This window comes from Sapajus apella, unplaced genomic scaffold, assembly GCF_009761245.1.
Source record: "Sapajus apella isolate SASKATOON/1434 unplaced genomic scaffold, GSC_monkey_1.0 scaffold121, whole genome shotgun sequence".
Classification (NCBI taxonomy): Eukaryota; Metazoa; Chordata; class Mammalia; order Primates; family Cebidae; genus Sapajus; species Sapajus apella.
The window spans coordinates 973,481-992,617 of record NW_022437061.1 but is presented as its reverse complement, the minus strand read 5'-3'; the positions used below and the strand labels follow the sequence as shown (position 1 = coordinate 992,617).

At 36.5% G+C, this 19,137-nt stretch overlaps 1 protein-coding gene across 6 annotated transcripts in view; it reads left to right on the top strand.

Annotated features, from left to right (window-relative positions):
* ANKRD17 (ankyrin repeat domain 17) overlaps positions 1 to 19,137 on the top strand; it is a 175,655-nt gene that overhangs the window by 79,725 nt on the left and 76,793 nt on the right. For all 6 annotated transcript variants that reach the window (XM_032260974.1, XM_032260971.1, XM_032260973.1 and 3 more), the window contains exons 3-5: positions 13,654 to 13,810; positions 18,041 to 18,188; positions 18,396 to 18,543. In XM_032260974.1, coding sequence (XP_032116865.1) covers positions 13,654 to 13,810; positions 18,041 to 18,188; positions 18,396 to 18,543 — 453 coding nt within the window. The remainder of the gene's footprint in view (positions 1 to 13,653; positions 13,811 to 18,040; positions 18,189 to 18,395; positions 18,544 to 19,137) is intronic.

Sequence of the window (19,137 nt, the reverse complement as noted above, 5' to 3'; positions counted from 1 at the left end):
AGTATAATTTGAAATCAGGTAATGTGATTCTTTCTAGTCTTGTTCTTTTTGCTCAGGATACCTTTGGCTATTCTGGATCTTTTGAGGTTCCATGAAAATTTTAGGATTGTGATATGGTTTGGCTTGTGTCCCCACCCAAATCTCACCTTGAATTGTAATCCTTATTATCCCCTTGTGTCAAGGGAGGAGTCCAGTAGGAGGTGATTGGATTATGGGGACAGTTTCCCCCATGCTGTTCTTGTAATAGTGAATGAGTTCTCATGAGATCTAATGGTTTGATAAGGAGCTCTTATCCCTTGACTCCTCACACTTCTCTCTCCTGCTGCCATATTTAGAAGGTTCTTGATTCCTCTTTGCCTTACTGCCATGATTGTAAGTTTCCTTAGGCTTCCCCAGCCATGTGAAACTGTGAGTCAATTAAACCTCTGTTCTTTATAAATTACCCAGTCTTGAGTATTTATTTATAGCAGTGTGAAAACAAACTAATATAGATTGCTTTTTCTATTTCTGTGTAGAATTTCATTAGTATTTTGATAGGAATTGTATTGAATCTGTAGGTTGCTTTGGGTAGTATGTACATTTTAACGATATTGATGCTTCCAACCCATGAACATGGAATATTTTCCCATTTTTTTGTGTCCTCTTCAATTTTTGCATCAGTGTTTGATAGTTTCCGTTGCAGAGATCTTTCACTTCTTTAAGTTAATTCCTGGGTATTTTGTTTGTAGTTATTGTAAATGGCATTACTTTCTTGATTTGTTTTTCAGATTGTTGGTTCTTGGAATATAGACATGGTACTGAATTTTGTATGTTGAATTGTTTCCTGCAATTCTACTGAATTTATCAGTTTTAATAGGTTTTTTCGTGGAGTCTTTAGGTTTTTCCAAATATAAGATTATATTATCTGCAAGTTAGGATAATTTGAGTTCTTCCTTTCTAATCTGTTTGTCTGTCGTTTCTTTCTCTTGTCTCATTGCTCTGGCTAGGACTTGCAGTACTTTGTTGAATAGAAAGAAGTAGTGAAGCTGGGCATCCTTATCTTGTTCCAGTTCTCAGGGGGAATGCTTTCAACTTTTTTCCATTCCCTATAATGTTAGCTGTTGGTTTGTCATAGACAGCTTTTATTACCTTGAGATATGTCCCTTCTATGCCAATTTTGCTAAAGGTTTTAATCATAAAGGGATGCTGGATTTTATCAAATGCTTTTTCTGCATCATTGAGATGATTATATGATTTTTGTTTTTAATTCCCTTTATGTAATATATCACATTTATTGACTTGCAGGTGTTAAAACGTCCCTGCATTCCTGGTATGAAACTCTCTTGATCAAGGTATATTATCTTTTTGCTATACTGTTGGATTCTGTTAACTAATATTTTCTTAAGGATTTTTGCATCTATGTTCATCAGGGATATTGGTGTGTAGTATTCTTTCTTTTCTTTTCTTTTTTTCTCAGGGATATTGGTTGGTAGTTTTCTTTCTTTTGTTCATTCATTCATTCTTTCAGTCGTTTTGGTATTAGAGTAATGATACTGGCTTCATAGAATGATTTAGGGAGGATTCCCATTTGCCCCCTGGGTTCTGCTGAAGAAAGTTTGTGCCCAGATGAAATTATTACAGAATTCATTTGGAAGCTTTTTTCACCCTGTGACCCCTCGCTAATTCTGCTGGCTGCCTTCCCTGAGGTCCCCTATTAGATGCAGTCAGGGATGGCATACCTGGGCTCGAGCTGGAGACTGGGAGTACCTACAAGACTCTTCCTACTGCTGCTTCTACCTTTATATTTCATGTAGCTCCCTATGTTCATTTTAGTTATAGGCGAGGTTAAATCCTTCTCTTGTGATCTGGATTTTCAGATCCCCCAGTGGATATGCGTGTTTGGAGACAGGTTTCCCCCCTTTCATACTTTGGGAATTCACAGTTTTTTGATTGTCTCGTGGAATTTGCAGCAGTGTGCCACTTCTTTCAAATAATCTGTGAATTCTTTTGGTTTTTCTGGTAACATTCCTGCCATGTTTCTTAGAACCAGAGTTTGTGGTGTGAGTCTCCACTTGCTATTCTGCCCATCCGCATGGGAGCTGCACATTAGCCCTGTATCCTCTCTGCCATCTTTCTAAGTCCATTTTTTTTGTTGATTTTCTGTGTGAAAGATCTGTCTAATGCTGAAAGTGGAATGTTGAAGTCTATAGCTATTCTTATATTGGGGATCTGTCTTTCCCTTTAGCTCTAGTATTTGCTTTGTATAGCTGCTTAGTGTTCCAGTGTTGGGGGTATATGTATTTAAAATTGTTATATACTTTTGCTTAATTGACCCCTTTATGATTATATGATTATATAATGATCTTCTTTGTCTTTGTATTTTTGTGTTGAAATCTATTTTGTGTAATGTTAAGTATAGCTATTTTTGCTCTTTTTTGGTTTCCAGTGGCATGGAATATCTTTTTCAATCACTTTATTTTCACTCTGTGTGTATCTTTATAGGTAAAGTGTGTTTCTTGTAGGCGACAGGTCATTGGATCTTACCTTTTATTCATTCAGCCTCTGTATGTTTTTTGATTATAGTCCTTTAAGTCCATTATGTTCAATGTTGTTTTTGATAAGTAAGGACTTATTCCTGTCATTTGTTATTTGTTTTCTGGTTGTTTTGTAGTGTTATCTTCCTTCTTCTCTTCCTGCCTTTTAATGGAAGTGATTTTCTCTGATGGTATGTTTTAATTTCTTCTTTTTTATTTTTTGTATCCATTGTATGTTTTTTCATTTGAGGTTACCATGAGGCTTGCAAATACTGTCTTATAATCCATTATTTTAAGCTGATAACAACCTAAAACTGCTTCCATAAACAAATTTAACAAGCTAAAAGAAAACCAATGACTCTATCTTAAGTTTATCCCTCTACTTTTTAACTTTTATTGTGCTGCATATGTCTTGAAAAGTTGTCATAGTTACTATTTTTGATTGGTTAATCTTTTAGTGTTTCTACTTAAGATTTGTTAACACCACAGTTACAGTGTTATAATATTCTGTGTACTTAATATTTATTATCAGTCAGTTTTGTAACCTTCAGATGATTTCTTATTGTTCATTAACATTCTTTTCTTTCTGATTAAAGAAATCTCTTTAGTGTTTCTTGTAGGACAGAGGTGGCGATGATGAAATCTCCCAGCTTTTGTTTGCCTGGGAAAGTTCCTCTTTCTCCTTCATGTTTAAGGGATGTATTTGCCAGATGTACTATTGTAGGATAAATTTTTTTTTGCCTTCAGCACTTAAAATATGTCACGCCACTGTCCCCTAAGCTGTAAGGTTTCCACTGAAAAGTCTGCTGCTAGACATATTGGAGCCCCATTGTATGTTATTTGTGTCTTTTGTCTTTCTGCTTTTAGGATCCTCACCTCCTTTACCTTTGGAAGTTTGATATTTAAGTGCCTAAATCTATTTGGTGTTCTGTAACCTTTGTGTACTTAAATATTGATATCTTTCTATAGGTTTGGGAAGTTCTCTGTTAATAACCCTTTACTATACCTATTAACTTTCTGCTCTTATCTCTTTCTTTATCTCCTTTTTAAGGCCAGTAACTCTTAGATTTGCCATTTTGAAGGCTGTTTTCCAGATCTTGTAGGCATGCTTCATTCTTTTTTATTCTTTTCTTTTTTTGTCTCCTTTGACTATGTATTTTCAAATAGCCTGTCTATAAGCTCACTAATTCTTTCTTCTGCTTGATCAGTTCTGCTATTAAGAAACTCTGATGCATTATTTACTATGTCAGTTGCATTTTTCAGCTCCAGTATTTCTGCTTGATTCTTTTCAGTTATTTCAATCTCTTTGTTAAATTTATCTGATAGAATTCTGAATTCTTTCTCTGTGTTATCCTTAATTTATTTGAGTATCCTCAATATAGCTATTTTGACTTCTTTTTCTGAAAGGTCACATATCTTTGTTTTTCCAGAATTGGTCCCTGGTGCCTTATATAGTTCATTTGGTGAAGTCATGTTTTCCTTGATCGTCATGGTCCTTGTAGATGTTTGTTGATATCTGAGCATTGAAGAATTAGGTATTTATTATAGTCCTCGTAGTCTGTGCTTGTTTGTACCTATCCTCCTTTGGAAGGCTTTCTAAGTATTTAGAGGGACTTGGGTGTTCTGATCTAAGCCATGTCTGCATTAGGGAGCACCCCAATCCCAGTATAGCTGTGATTTTTATGGATTCATAGAGGTACCACCTTGATGGTTTTATGTAAGATCTAGAAGAATTATCTGGATTACCAAGTAGAGACTATTGTTCTCTTCCCTTTCTCCTAAACAAATGGAGTGTCTTTCTCTCTCTCTCTCTCTCTCTCTCTCTCTCTCTCTCTGTCTCTCTCTGTCTCGGTCTCTCTCTCTGTCTCTCTCTCTCTCTCCCCTTCTCTTCTGAGCCACCTGGAACTGGGGCTGGGGTGACACAAGAACACCTGTGGCCACCACCACTGGGACTGCGCTAGGCCAGACTTGAAGCCAGCAGAGCACTGGGTCTCACTCATTGCCCGTTGTGACTGCTACCTGGCTACCACCTATGTTTGCTTAAGGCCCTAGGGCTTTACAGTCAGCAGGTAGCAAAGCCAGCCAGACTTGTTTTTTCCCTTCAGGGTAGCAAGTTCCCCTAGGCCCTGAGGTTGTCCAGAGTTGCCATATGTGAGCCAGGGATGAGGTCAAAAACTTTAGAAATCTACCTGATATTCTATTGTACTGTGTGTTAGCTGGCACTCAAGCCACGATATACAGTCCTTCCCACTCTTCCCCTTTCCACAAGCAGAGGCGTCTCAGCCCATGGCCACCGCTACCAGAGGCCACAGGGAGTGCTGGCAGGCTACTGTCAATATGTAGTTAAGGCCCAAGGACTTTTCAGTCAGCTTGTGGTAAAAGCTGCCAGGCCTGAGATTCACCCTTCAGAACAGTGGGCCCCTTCTCTCCCAGAACAGCTTCAAAAATGACATCTAAGTGCCAAGCCTTGGAATAGGGGACCCTGAGAGTCCGCTTTCTACTCAGCACCCCCAGCCCCGCCCAGTTGTGGCCAAGCTGGTACCTAATGCGCAAGACAAAGTCCCCTTCTCCTCTGCTTTTCTCAAGCAGAAGGAGTCTTTCGCTGTAGCCACAGCTGCGAATGTGCTGGTTCCCACCTGAAGCCCGCACATCACAGTCTCAACCGAGGCATGTGGCATATGACTTGGGTGTCACTGCTGGTTCTTCAGGGCCCAAAGGCTCTTTAGTCAGTAGGCGATGGATCCTTCCGGGGTTTGTTTCTTTCTTTAAGGGAGAAGATTCCCTTCTGGCACAGGCTGTGTGTAGAAAGTTTGTCCAGGAGCTAGGGACTGGAATGGGGGCCTCACAAATCTAACTGGTGCCCTATCCTCCTGTGACTAAGTTGTATCCAAGATGCGAGACCAAGTTGTCTCTGCTCTTTTCTGTCCTCAAGCAGAGGGAAGGGGTCTCCTTTGGAGCCTTAAGATGTGCTGCATGAGGTTGGGAAAGAGGTGACTCAAGCACTCCATTAGCTGTCCAAGTGGTGGCTCAGAAAGTTGTCTGCTCCTTATTCCCCGTCCAGTGACTCCAAGCCCATCTTGGCACTAGGAGTTGCCTAGGAATTTCAGTCCTGTGGCTTAGACTGCCCTTACAACTTCACTTAAGGCCACAGAGCACTCCAGCCTGTGGGGCGCAGCTAGGGGATAGGGGCTGGGGGGCATAGGTGATTCACAACTGTCTTTTCTACCCTCTTAAATGCCTATTTCAGCAATATGAAGTCAAAACCAGGCCCTGTGTGTGCTCACCTGATTTGGGGTTTGTATGGAGGTGCCCACTTTGTGTAGATAGTTTCCAAACTTGGTGAGGGGGAGGGAGATCACTGGAGCCCTCTATTCAGCTATCTTGCTCCATCTATCTTAGTGATTTCACTGGTTAAAATGGTGTCCAATTATAGTGCTGTCTAGTGTTTCTAAGTGTGAGAATGCTGTGATGTACCTTATGGAAAAAACATGTTTTAGGTTCAGGCATGAGTTTTACTGCTGTTGGTTGTGAGTTCAATGTTAATGAATCAACAACATATATTAAAATAAGTTATAGTTTACATCGTGGAATACCATGCAGCCATAAAAAAAGAATAAAATGTCCTTTGCAGTAACATGGATAGAGCTGGAGCCCATTATCCTATGTGAATTAATGCAGGAATAAAAAAAAACAAATGCCATGTTATTACTTTTAAGTGGGAGCTGAACAGTGAGTACATATGGACACTAAGAAGGGAACAGCAGACAGCAGGGCCTACTTGAGAGTGAGAGGAAGGTGAAGATTGAAAAGTTGCTTATCAGATACTATTTTCATTACCTCAGTGATGAAATAATCTGTACCCTGAACCCCTACAACATGCAGTTTACCCACGTAACCAACTTGCATGTATACCGGCTGTACCTAAAATAAAAGTTGCAAGGATACACACACAAAAGATATATTTAAACAGAAATACACATAAAACAAGGTTATGTGTATTAATGACAATGCTGTGGCCAGGGTTTGGCAGTAACATAACACTGTGTTTCTCCCAGGAGCAGTGGTTGAGTGTAGTATTTGCTAATTCAGTGTTTCTAGCAACTTAACAAAACATAACTATTATGAATAAGAGAATTGATGATATATAATTTCCCCCACTTGTTTGTTATAGGCTATAGGTTGAAACCTCTTATGTGAATCATCATGGTATGTTTGTAAAGTGGATCATTTATATTATCCCCATAGGAGCACTGTTTTAATTAGGAATTATCTATATATACAATCACAGATTTAGCACTATACATCATATAAGGAGATGATAATGAAATCTCTGTAATCATTTTGAAGACATAAAATTTCTTAGATTTTCTAAAGTAGACATAAATATACTATGAACACTAATTGTTCATGGTTTAAGAACCCCAGTGTACTACCTATTCTACATGCAATGCATGTAAACTGCTGCTTTATTATAGCATAAAACTGACCTAATACTGTTCGATAATCCTTTCAGTAAACATCTTGTAACACAGTATTTAAATATTTGAAGAACTTATGGTTAAACTTGATTTCTATTCAAGGTAAAATTCTAGAATGGATTATTAAAAGGATCTTAAGCAAATAGACTTGAAAACATAGTAAGGGCATGTATATAATCCTGTATTGGAGTATAGAAAACTCTTTGTACAGAAGAGTAGAGACCTAATTTAGCATTTTCCAGTAATTTGATGTTGCTCTAGAAGTTTATGAGAGAGACATGAGGATTATGAAATTATTTAAAAACACATCTCAGAGGAGCAGGGAATGTTTCTCCTGAAGACAAGAAAATTCAGGTTGAATATAGTGATCTTCAGATGCTTAAAAGACTGTCATAGATTTGTTTTCTGTGGCTGCAAGAGGCACAGCAGGATTCTAAGATGTTACATGGAAGTAGATTTTACCTGAAAGCTAATTTTTGGAGATAAAGTACCTTTTCATATGATGTAAATAGTTGCTTCATTTTTCTAAGTTGTATAATTATTTCTGTTTTTTCTATTTTCTTTATGGTAGCTGACGAGCTAGCCTTCCCCCTACTTCCCTTTCTTTCTTTCTCCACCTCTCTTTCACGTTTCCTCTCCCTCACTCCTTTATTTCTTTCCTTTTTAAATTTCACACACAAATCGAAGGTAATAGCATAATGAAATCTCTGTATGTTTATTCATCATCCAGCTTCAGCAGCCTTCAGTGTACAGGCAGTCCTTTTTCATATCTCCCTATTACCACCTTGCTGACATGCCCACCTACCTTAATTTAAAGCATATCTATGCACTATACCATTTCATGTATAAATATTTCAGTGTGTATCTGTAAATTAAGAGTGTTTAAAAAGAAATATAGCTATAATACTATTGCGTATTTAAAGAAAAAAAAAAGTAATTTCTTAATATTGCCAGTATACTGTCAGTTTTCAGATTTCTTCAGTTGTTTTCTGGCTTTTTACAATTGGTTTGTTTAAATCGGGATCCAAACAAGGTTTACATAGTTTTAATGTTAATTATTTTTCTTAAATATATACACATACTATGTACCCATAAAATTAAAAATTAAAAAATTTTAAGTTTAATTATAACAATTCTTTTTTCCTATTTGTTGAAGAAATAGTAATTTCTCTCACTTTATGGATTTTGCTAGTGGTGCTTCTGTGTGTTGTATTTCCTATTTTAGATCCAGATACTTGATCAGATTCAGATTTATTCTGATTTTGGCAAGAATAGTCATTCATGATGGCGTGAATTTTCGTATGTATGACATAGGGACTTTCTGGTTGCTTCTTTTTTTGTGATGTTGAGATTGAACAAGGTTTAAGTATCCAATATCTTTCTTTAGAAAGGATACTTGAGAGGTAAAATTTTTTGAGACTGTCAAAAATGCCTTTCTTACTATCCTCTTACTTGATAGTTTGGCTAGGTGTAGAGTTCTAGTTTAAAAATCACTCTCAGACTTTTAAAGTTACTAAATTTCTGATGCTGCAATTGAGAAATTAGATGCCACACTTAGTTATGACTTACCTCTGTACCACTTGTCCCTGTTCTCTTTCCCCGAAGCTTTATAATTTTGGCATTATAAAATTTTCAGTCTCATTTTCAATGCTTTGATTGGCTTTTCATATTTAAGATTTTCTTCAAATGTCTGGTGATCCTTGGGTTCTGTTTTTAGTCTATAGCAATGCCATAAAAAGCCAAATTGGAAAGTGTACATGCACGTTTTGTTGGTGCATTTCACTATACAGCATGGATTAGTTTCCTATTGCATTATAACAATTTACTATAAATATAGTGGTATGAAACAACACCCATTTATTATCTCTTAATTTCTGTGAGTTAGACATCTAGGGACAGTGTGGCTGGATTCTCTCTTGCTTATGGTCTCAAGGCTGAAATCAGCTATCCTGTGTTCCTTATCTGTAGGCTGTGGGTGAACATTTACTTCCAAATTTATTGTTATTGGTAGCAGAATTTAGTTCCTTGTAGTTGTAGGACCAATATCCTGATTTCCTTATGGGCTTTTAGCTGAGGCTCCTCTCGTCTCCCTAAGGTTTCCCACATTCTTTGACATGTGGCACCCTCCATCTTTAAGTCAGCAGTGGAAATTGCTTTAATCTTTCTTATCTCCAATCAGCCAAAGACATCTCTGCCTTTCACAAGCTGATTTGATTGGGTCAAGCCCTCCAGGATAGCCTCCCTGTCTTTAGATGAACAATGTGATATAACCTAACTTAATTATGGGAGTGAAATCTGTCAAATTCACTGTCTCAAGGTTGTAGGATGTGTACATCAGGGATGGGTAATCTTGGGATCACTTTAGCATTCCTAGCAGACAGTGATTAGATGGAGATCCTTTCATTTTTTTTGAGAATCCCTAAAATATCAATACTTTAGGTCTTTTCTCTGATTTTTATAACCCAGCTACCTTAATTCTGGGAGCTGAGAGTGTCAATAGGGCTGTGGATCTCAGTACTTACCATGTTAACGTTCATTCCCTTAATGCTTTTATGTAGTACTTCATCTGATCCTCCTGTATACCGAGTGTCTCTTAGTCCAGGACCTTTCTAGTTTGCTTTCTTTGGAGAATAAATCACCTGGCTACTCAGTTTGACAATGGAAACTTGTGTCTGATTACCTCTTGCAGGTGTTCAGCTGATCTCCCTATATTTAAACCAAAGCCTCGCCCCTGTATCTGGTACATCTAATTCCTGACTCCTGTTGAGCTAATGATCCGTTTCTCTTTTGATAGTGGTGTTTCAGTTTATTCTGTTCTATAAATTAGTTACATCTCTGATTTACTTTTTCTTTATACATTTTGGCTTAGATTTACAAATTTTTCCTAGTTTTATCATAGATGGATTTTCTCTTACATTGTAGTCCTCTGAATAAGTTCTGAGAGGAAAATAGGGGAAATCATTATGCATTCAATTATCTTAAAATCAGATATTTAATAAGTTTAATAAATAGTGTTAATTAATATTAACACAATTAATTAATATTTTATTATAAAATAATAATATAAATCGTATTTTAATGTGCCCTCCATCTGAATTTCTATGGTTCTGTTGTTCAATTGATTAGAGAATTTGGAAATAATAATCTGGTCATTGTGTTTTTTTGTTTGTTTGTTTGGTGTTTTTTTTTTTTTTTTTTTTGGAGACAGTCTTGTTCTCATTCTGTCACCCAGGCTGGAGTGCACTCGGCTCACTGCAACCTCCGCCTCTCAGGTTCAAGCGATTCTCCTGCCTCAGCCTCCCAAGTAGCTGGGTCTACAGGCACATGCCACCACGTCCAGCTAATTTTTTGTATTTTTAGTAGAGACAGGGTTTTACCAGTTGCCCAGGCTGGTCTCGAACTCCTGAGCTCAGGAAATCCACCTGCCTCAGCCCCCCAAGGTGCTAGAATTACAGGCATGAGCCACTACACCTAGCCCTTTTCTGTTTTTTGATCTTCACTTTAATATCCAATAGCTGTATAAGACCAGAAAAAAAAAGAATCACCATAATTCAGGGTAGCTAGAATAAATTAATTTTTGATTACTGTTAACTAATTTGAAAGGTTACCATCATGTCTTTGTTTTTTTTCCTAGTTATCTTTATTAAAATAGTTATCTTTATTTATGAAGATACAAGAAGTTCATAAAGATTTAAAGTGAGATTTTCTTGTTTTGTTTTTTTCTTTTTGAGACAGTGGTTAGTTTTTACTGAGCCAGATCTGTCTTCTTGCCTAGTTCTGTTGCTGTTACTGACAAATGTTTGTTACATAGTGATCTGGGCTGGTTGAAAAATTAGAGCTATTTTTTTTAATGTGGAAATTCGTCTGTGATTTTGATCTCAATAGTGCCTTCATATATTTAACCAAAAGATTATCTGTTGAATAAATATTGTAGTAGATTGAGAATATAGGACTTTTAATATTAGTGACATAAATTATACAGTAGGTGTCAGTCTTATCAGACCAAGACAGATTTTATTAGTTTTACATATTAATTGTAGCAGATTTGAAATTTGACTACTATGAACATTTTGTTACAGCTATAATCATAAAGCCTTCTTGGAAGATTTATTTTTGGTTTTGTGGCATATAACATTTGATATCTTAGTTTTTTTATTAAAGAAAAGCATAGAAATATATCTAAAAATACTAATCTAAAAATCATTCAGGATGGCAGAAGAAAAAAATATTTTAAAGGCAGAGATGGTTAATAACCACCTGTGTGAAACCTAATTGTTGCTTTTGCAGATATCCCTATAAAGCATGCTTACCCCTAACCTTATTATTCTAACTCGGTGCTTAATCTAGGCTGCCTATGTTACTGTAAAGTACACAATAAAAGTATACATTTTCAGAACTTTAAACATGAAACTTACGTGATATTATTAAACACCTTTTACTGTTATAAGATATACTTACCTGTGCAGATATGTTTATTACCAAGTGAGCGATCCTTTTTGTTTCTTAGTTCACTAGTTTGTTGTAAAACCTATAATAGCCTTTCTTTAATGTGCATCGGAATCATATGGGGATCTTTTTTAAAATGCAGGTTTTGGATCAGTACATCGTAGGGCCTGAGATTCTGCATTTCTGACAAGCTCCCAAGAGATAGCAGTGCTTCTATTCAGTGGACCACATGTTGGATAGCAGGGTTCTGTAATATCCATCATAACATTAGAGGTAAAGGTTTTTAATCCTAGCTGTTTATCAGAATTGCCTTAGAGCCTTGAAAATATGTAGATGTCAGGCACTGCTTTCTACATACTGAATTGGATCCCCAAACGTAGAAAAGCTCAGCATCTATATATTTGAAAAGCATTCCAGGTGGCTGGAGAACACCTGTAAACCCAGCCCTTTGGGAGGCTGAGGCATGTGGATCACTTAAGCCAGGAGTTCAAGAACAGTGTGGGCAGCATAGTGAGACCCTGTTTCTATCAAAAAAAAAAAAAAAAAAAAAAAAAAAATTAGGCATTGTGACCTGCGCCTGTGGTCCCAGGTGCTTGAGAGGCTGAAGTGGGGAATCCCTTGAACCTGGGAGGTTGAGGCTGCAGTGAACCATGATTGTGCCACTATACTTCAGCTTGGGCAACAGGACGAGACCCTATCTCAAAAAAAAAAAAAACAAAGCAAAAAAGCACCACAAGTGATACTGATGGGCAGCTTGGATTAAGCACCACTGAATTAAAATAATAAAGGTTAGGGGTAAGAATGCTGCATGCTTTACAGGGATATCTGAAATAGCAACAGTTAGGTTTCAAGTAGATGGTTACTAACCATCTCTGCTTTTGAAATTTTTTTTAAATTTTGTTCTTCTGAATGGTTTTTAGATTAGTACTTTCAGATTAATTTAAGTATATGTAGTAAGTTGTAGGTATAATCATTTATGGCTTATCTTTTATATATAGTCTAGAATGCCTTTTTAGGCCATATTTTGTTCACAAGTGATAGCCCAGTAAACATTCTTAAGCAAAAATGGATATTGGCTCGATGCAGTGGTTTACACCCGTAATTGTGAACACTTTGGGAGGCTAAGGTGGGAGGATCACTTAAACCTAGGAGATCTAAATTACCCTATGCAACATAGCAAGACCGTACCTCTACAAGAAAATTTAAAAATTAGCTGGGTGTCCTGCTACAGTGGCACACACCTGTAATCCCAGTACTTTGGGAAGCTGAGGCAGGAGGATTCCTTGTGCCCAGGAGTTCGAGACCAGCCTGGGCAACACAGTGGGACCCCCATTCCTCCAAAAAGTAAAATAATTAGCCAGACACGCTAGTGTGCACCTGTAGTCCCAGCTACTTGGTAGGCTGAGGAAGGAAGATTTTGAACTCAAGATAGTGAGGCTATAGTGAACTGTAATTGTGCTACGCACCCATCCTGGGTGACAGAGCGAGACCCTGTCTAAATTGAAAATAAAAGAAAAGAAAAATTAGCCTAGTGTGGTGGTGTGAGCCTGTGGTCCCAGCTACTGGAAGACTGAGTTGGGAGGATCACTTGAGCCCAAGAGTTCAAGACTTTAGTGAGCTATGATCATGCCATTGTACTCCAACTTGGGTGGCAGAATAATACCCTGTCTCAAAACAAAAATAATAATATAATTTTTTTTTAAATGTAGACATTTGCCAAATCATAGAGATGGTGCTGGCTTCTGGCACTACTGGCGTCAATGAGTCAAAAAAAATTTAATCAGGACTCTGTCCCCTTCTTTTCCTATGTCTCTTTTCTTCTCTATGTTGACTTTATTTTGGGTAGTCTTTTTCTGTATGTGGTGACAAAAGTGGCTAAATAGCTTATGACTCACATCTTACCAATTTAGCAACCTTTGAATATAGGTTCTTTCAAAGATATGACAGAGTCTAATTGTCCCATCATAGGCCAAAGACCCACTTCTGGCACGAGAGGGTCACAGAATCAAGTACCTATGAACCACATGGAATGAATAAGTTTATTAGAAAACTGGAGAAGAGTGATTTCTCAAAAGATGCTGAGCAGCCGATATATATGTCCACTCCACCATTTGGAGGTTATTTGTTAACATACACAGTATAGCTTCAAGTAACTCAAATTTTGCTTTGTTTCTCCTTTTGGCTGTGTCTATATTGGTGCAAAAATAATATAATAGGAATAGGCAAATTGTCCACGGCTGATGGTAAAGCCTTTGCAGATCCTGAAGTACTCCGGAGGCTGACATCGTCTGTTAGTTGTGCGTTGGATGAAGCTGCTGCTGCACTTACCCGTATGAGAGCTGAAAGCACAGCAAATGCAGGGCAGTCGGACAAGTAAGTACATTTTGCTGCAATCAGTATGAAATCATTTTCTTAAAAATAATAAAAATAGCTAACACTTACTGAGCATTTATTTTGTGGCTAGCTAGCACTGTATTAACCACTTAACATGTGATGTCTTATTTATATTCACAAAAACTTTATAAGTTATAGATTTTGTTTTTACTTTCATTTTTCAGATGAAAAGTCAAAGAGAGGTGAGTAACTTAATCAAGGTCAAATAGGTAATAAGTGGCAGAGCACCAGTGTCTAGCTGATGGCCTAGTCAACATGTTATAAAAGACCTTTTGCTTATTTAGATTTTTTTTTAATGTATTGCTGACAAAGAAGTAAATGTTTTAATAGGCCATTTTCCAGTTCATGTGCATTGTTCTGACCATTTTAAAGGGTAGGGCTTTTTATTTATTTGCTTTTTGAAGTTGTAAAATAAGTCATAGATCTAGTTTCTATAACTTGAATGTGAGTCCAGGTACTTTATTTATATTGTATCTCCTATAATTCCTTCTATCTAGATAGATAGTACTTTACAATTAGTAAGGGCTCAGTAAATATTTTGTGATGTGGCATTTTAAGCTGATATGATGATGTTATCCAATAAAAAATCACACCATCTCATATATAAACACAATTATGGATGTATATTGAAAAATTGATAGATACTTCAAGGAAGCAATTAGAAAAGAATTATTAATAAATGTTACCTTTTTCAACCCTCAGTGGTGAATTTTTTTCTCCTGTAATAAAATGAAGCCATTTTATTTATTCTAGCAATTGCCTTAAAACGATTGAGAACATCTGAATATTCTGTTATATTTGGGTTTAGAGAGTAAATCATAGCATTTAAGAATTGTCTTTTGTCATAGGTGTTTTTATACAACATTCATAAGAGCATAAAAGAGGGGTTATATAGTATTAACAAAGTCATGAATTTGCTGTTTCTCTTGGCTGTTTATTAGTGTTCATTCATGTAGATTTTTGTGTTTCTATTAATTTGCTTTATGATTCTTCTTGTAGGCTGACTCTCTTCTTTAGTTAACCTCGGTTTCTATTCCATGGTAAATGTTGAGTTTTACTAGCCTAAAATATTATTGGTAATCTCCAAATTTTTTTTAATGTGGTACCTGCTAAGGTTGGCAAGAGCGAAAATTCAAAACCCTTGAAGGATATATTAAAACCAGTTCAATCAGGAAATCGCATACAAAAATAAAAAGTCACAGATTATTTTGCATCGAAAATACTGGAATTTAACAGCAAAAACATAGAATATATTTGTGACAATTCTATTTATTCAACAAAGTTTGAGAAATTTGGTAGACTTAAGGGCAGTGAGTACTATATGCCACATTTTTATGTTAGTTAAGGACAGTGCCATGTGCCAGGCTTAATCTGCCCTTTGCCCACAAGTTTTTAAGTTCAGCTGTTGCTAGAGTAGATCCTGTAAGTTTTTAAAACTGGAATACACACATAGACATCAAATGAAAAATTCAAATGATAATGTAGATTAGGGTATATGCATAAAGAAGTGAAAGAGAGGGGCTACTTTGAAAGAGAGGAAAGGTATGCTCTTACACAGGAAATGTCTTATGGGAAAGATTTGTCCTAAATGTGCTTAAAAATGAGAGCACTGAGTCTAGGGACTGTCAATGTCCTGTGAAACGGGAAGTTAAATGATGTTTAAAAGACAAATTTATTTAGTGCTGGTTGAGACCTTCACTTTTGGTAAGGGGATAATAGTACAATTAACATGCAAATAAAATACATAGTATGACACATAATATAATAATTGTGGGAAAAAAATTGAAAGGGAAATGCTAAGGCAGTGTTTGGGTTGGAGGTTATCTTAGTTCATTTTCTGTTGCTTATCACAGGATTCCTGAAACTGGGCAAGAAAAGGAATTTATTTCTTACAATTATGGAGGCTGAGAAGTCCATGGTCAAGGGGCTGCATGTGGTGAGAGCCTTCTTGCTGTCAGGGACTCTGTGGAGTTCTGAGGCAGCACAGGCCATCACATGGCAAAGTAGGCTAAGTGTGCTAGCTCAGGTTTCTCTTCCTTTTATAAAGCTACCCAGTCTCACTCCATGATAACTAATTAATTTATTAATGCATGAATGGATTAACCAATTCATGAAGACAAAGCCTCCATGACTCAGTCACCTCATAAAGGCCCCACCTCTCAGTATTGCCACATTTGGGGTTAAATTTCACATGAGTTTTGGACAAGTCAAATATGCAAACCATAGCAGAGGTCATGTTACGTTTTTTAATAGCATGGTCAGGGAAGTCCTCACTTAAAATGATGGCTTTTTAGGAAAGACCTGAAATAGGTAAGGAAGTGAGCCTTGTCTGAGAGAGGAGCTGTCCTGGCACAGGTGAAGCAAATGTAAATATTAGGAGGTTGGAGGTTATTTAGCATACTTGATGAATAGCAGCAAGACCAATGTGGCCAAAGTGGAAGGAATAAGGGTGAGAGAGTAGCAGATATAGCCAGAGAAGTAAAAGGGAAGAGAAATACGGTATCCTGCCACTGGGCAGATGTTACAAGGATTTTGGCTTTTACTGAGTGTGATTACAGGCCAGTGCAGGGTTCTCAGTAGAGAAATGACATGTTCTACTTTCCTTTAAATCAGATCTCTCTGGTTGTCTTGTTGAAAAGAGCCTGAAGGAGAGCAAGTGTGAAGACAAGGAGACTAGTTATGAGGCTTTGCAATATCTGAGACAAAGATGTTGCTCTTAAATCTGGGTAATGGTAATAACAGAGGTATAGAAAAGTGATTATCTGTAGGTACCTTTAGTATCTGAAGTGAGAGAAAGGGCTATATTTTAAGAAGATAATAAAAGAATTGAGTTATATTTGAAATAAAAAGAATATTAATATCTCTGGATTTAGTTTTAAGATTATACAAAAGTGAGAATCTTTAGAAATGTCTACAATTGGAATTGTTTTGGGAAGTTTATGGGGCAAACATTTTTCTCTCTGTTTAAGTTTTTGTTACTCCACTTTTTCTACTCTCATTTTGCTTGAATTTATCTTTTTCTTTGCCTGAATTTGAAACTTCTTCCGAAATATGATTGTGTAAGGAAATACGTCCAAAACCAAACCAAAAAGAAGGCTCATCAATTATTCATTTACTAATATTACATTCTCCCATCTTTTCTTTCTGATTTCCCTTTACTTGATGGAAGGACTCACATAGATCTTTATAATTAGTAGAAGTTTTGCCCATTTTATACTTTTAAATTAAATTTTATAAAAATTTTCTACTGACCAAACAAAAAGTATAATTATGACCTGTTATTTGTGTTTGATTTCTATAAACTTCTGTGTTTTAAAATTTTATGTTTTTTCTCCACTTAACAGTAAATTAGACTTTATCCTTCAGTTGCATAACTGAAAACATTTTGGAATATTAATAACTTTAATTCAGTGCCATTAATATGTAGATTCTAAGAAACTCAATGAATTCAATTATTTAGCTTTTTGTTATGAATCATATTGAAATAATCATTCTTGTAGAGCACTAATGTTAGTCCATTCTCACTCTGCTATAAAGAACCACCTGAAACTGGATAATCTATAAAGTAAAGAGGTTTGATTGACTCACAGCTCCACAGGCTTTACAGGAAGCATAGCGGGGAGCTCTCAGAAAACGTACAGTCATGGTGGAAGGCAAAGGGGAAGCAAGCATGTCTTACCATGGCTCAGCAGGAGAGAGTGAGTGAAGTGGGTAGTGCTACACAAATTTTTTTTTTTAACTTTCTCTTTTATTGCTAAGTTTGAATTTTTGCTACACGCTTTTAAACAACCAGATCTGATGAGAACTCACTCATTATCATCAGAACAGCAAGGGAGAAATCCACCCCTATGATCTAATCACCTCTCACCAGGTCTCTCCCCCAACACTGCTGATTATAATTCAACATGAGATTTGGGTGGGGACACAGAGCCAAACCATATCTACTGTCAAGATTTGACATGAAAAACCAATACTCTGATTGGGTGTGGTTTATTCACATCTGTAATCCTAGTGCTTGAGAGTCTGAAGCAGGAGGATTGCTCGAGGCCAGGAGTTTAAGGCTGCAGTGAGCTGATTGCATCATTGTACCCCCTCCTGGGTGACAGAGCAAGACTCTGTTTCTAAACAACAGAAAACAAAACAACGATTACGCTGTGCAATTTTTTAATATTCTTATGTTCTGGTATGGTGATATTATTTCCCTAATAGCCGCAGTTTGGCAGAAGCCTGTTCAGAAGGAGATGTAAATGCTGTGCGAAAGTTACTCATTGAAGGGCGAAGTGTAAATGAACACACAGAGGAAGGGGAGAGCCTCCTTTGTTTAGCCTGTTCTGCTGGATACTATGAGCTTGCACAGGTTTGTATTATCAAAATAAAGCTTATTTGTTGTTGTTTTTTTAAAATCTGACTTGCTTACTAAGGAAATAATGAAATAAATCCTTCCAACCATTAGGATTATTTCAACAAATAGTTTTGTTTGGTAGATGTTATATAAACACATATGTTCAAAATTTTTTGTGATTATCATTTTCTAATATCTTGTAAACTATTTTTCTCTCATAAGGTTTTGTTGGCAATGCATGCAAATGTGGAAGATAGGGGAATCAAAGGTGACATTACACCTTTAATGGCTGCTGCTAATGGAGGACATGTCAAAATTGTGAAGTTGCTGCTAGCTCATAAAGCAGATGTCAATGCACAGTCTTCAACAGGTCATGCATATTTCTTTTTCAGTTTTGCTAAATAGTAACCTCATTTGGTAATAATGGTTTCACATGAAAGTGATGTTTAGTGCTAATTTTTCAGTTCACTTATTTCTTGAAAGTGCTACATATTTGCATACATCTGTGTATAATGTTTTGAATTTTATAGAATATACTTTGAATATTTCTCCTGTTTTGTTTATGAGGACAATTGGCCTTTTAAGTTTCTTTAGATAAATTAAAACACTGACCCAGTTAGAAGGACCACCCTCTTGGAAATTGAGAGGTATAGGTTGTAGTGCTGAAACTATGTTTCTAGTTTTTTTAGGAGAGGAGTGGGAAGATAGGGCGAACAGAAGATTGTGGAACAAAAGGACAGTTCATCATTTCCTACTGTTACTAAATTGTGGCCCACAGAAAAAGTATTGTGGAAACATTGTGTACTGAAGAAGAGCATAACTTTAGTCTAAACTTTCTTATTTATTTATTTATTTATTTATTTTCAAATTTGGGCCTAGGTTTTTTTGTTTTGTTTTTGTTTTGTATGTGTGTGTGTGTGTTTTTTTTTTTTTTTTTTTTTTTTTTTTTGTTTTTTTTTTTTTT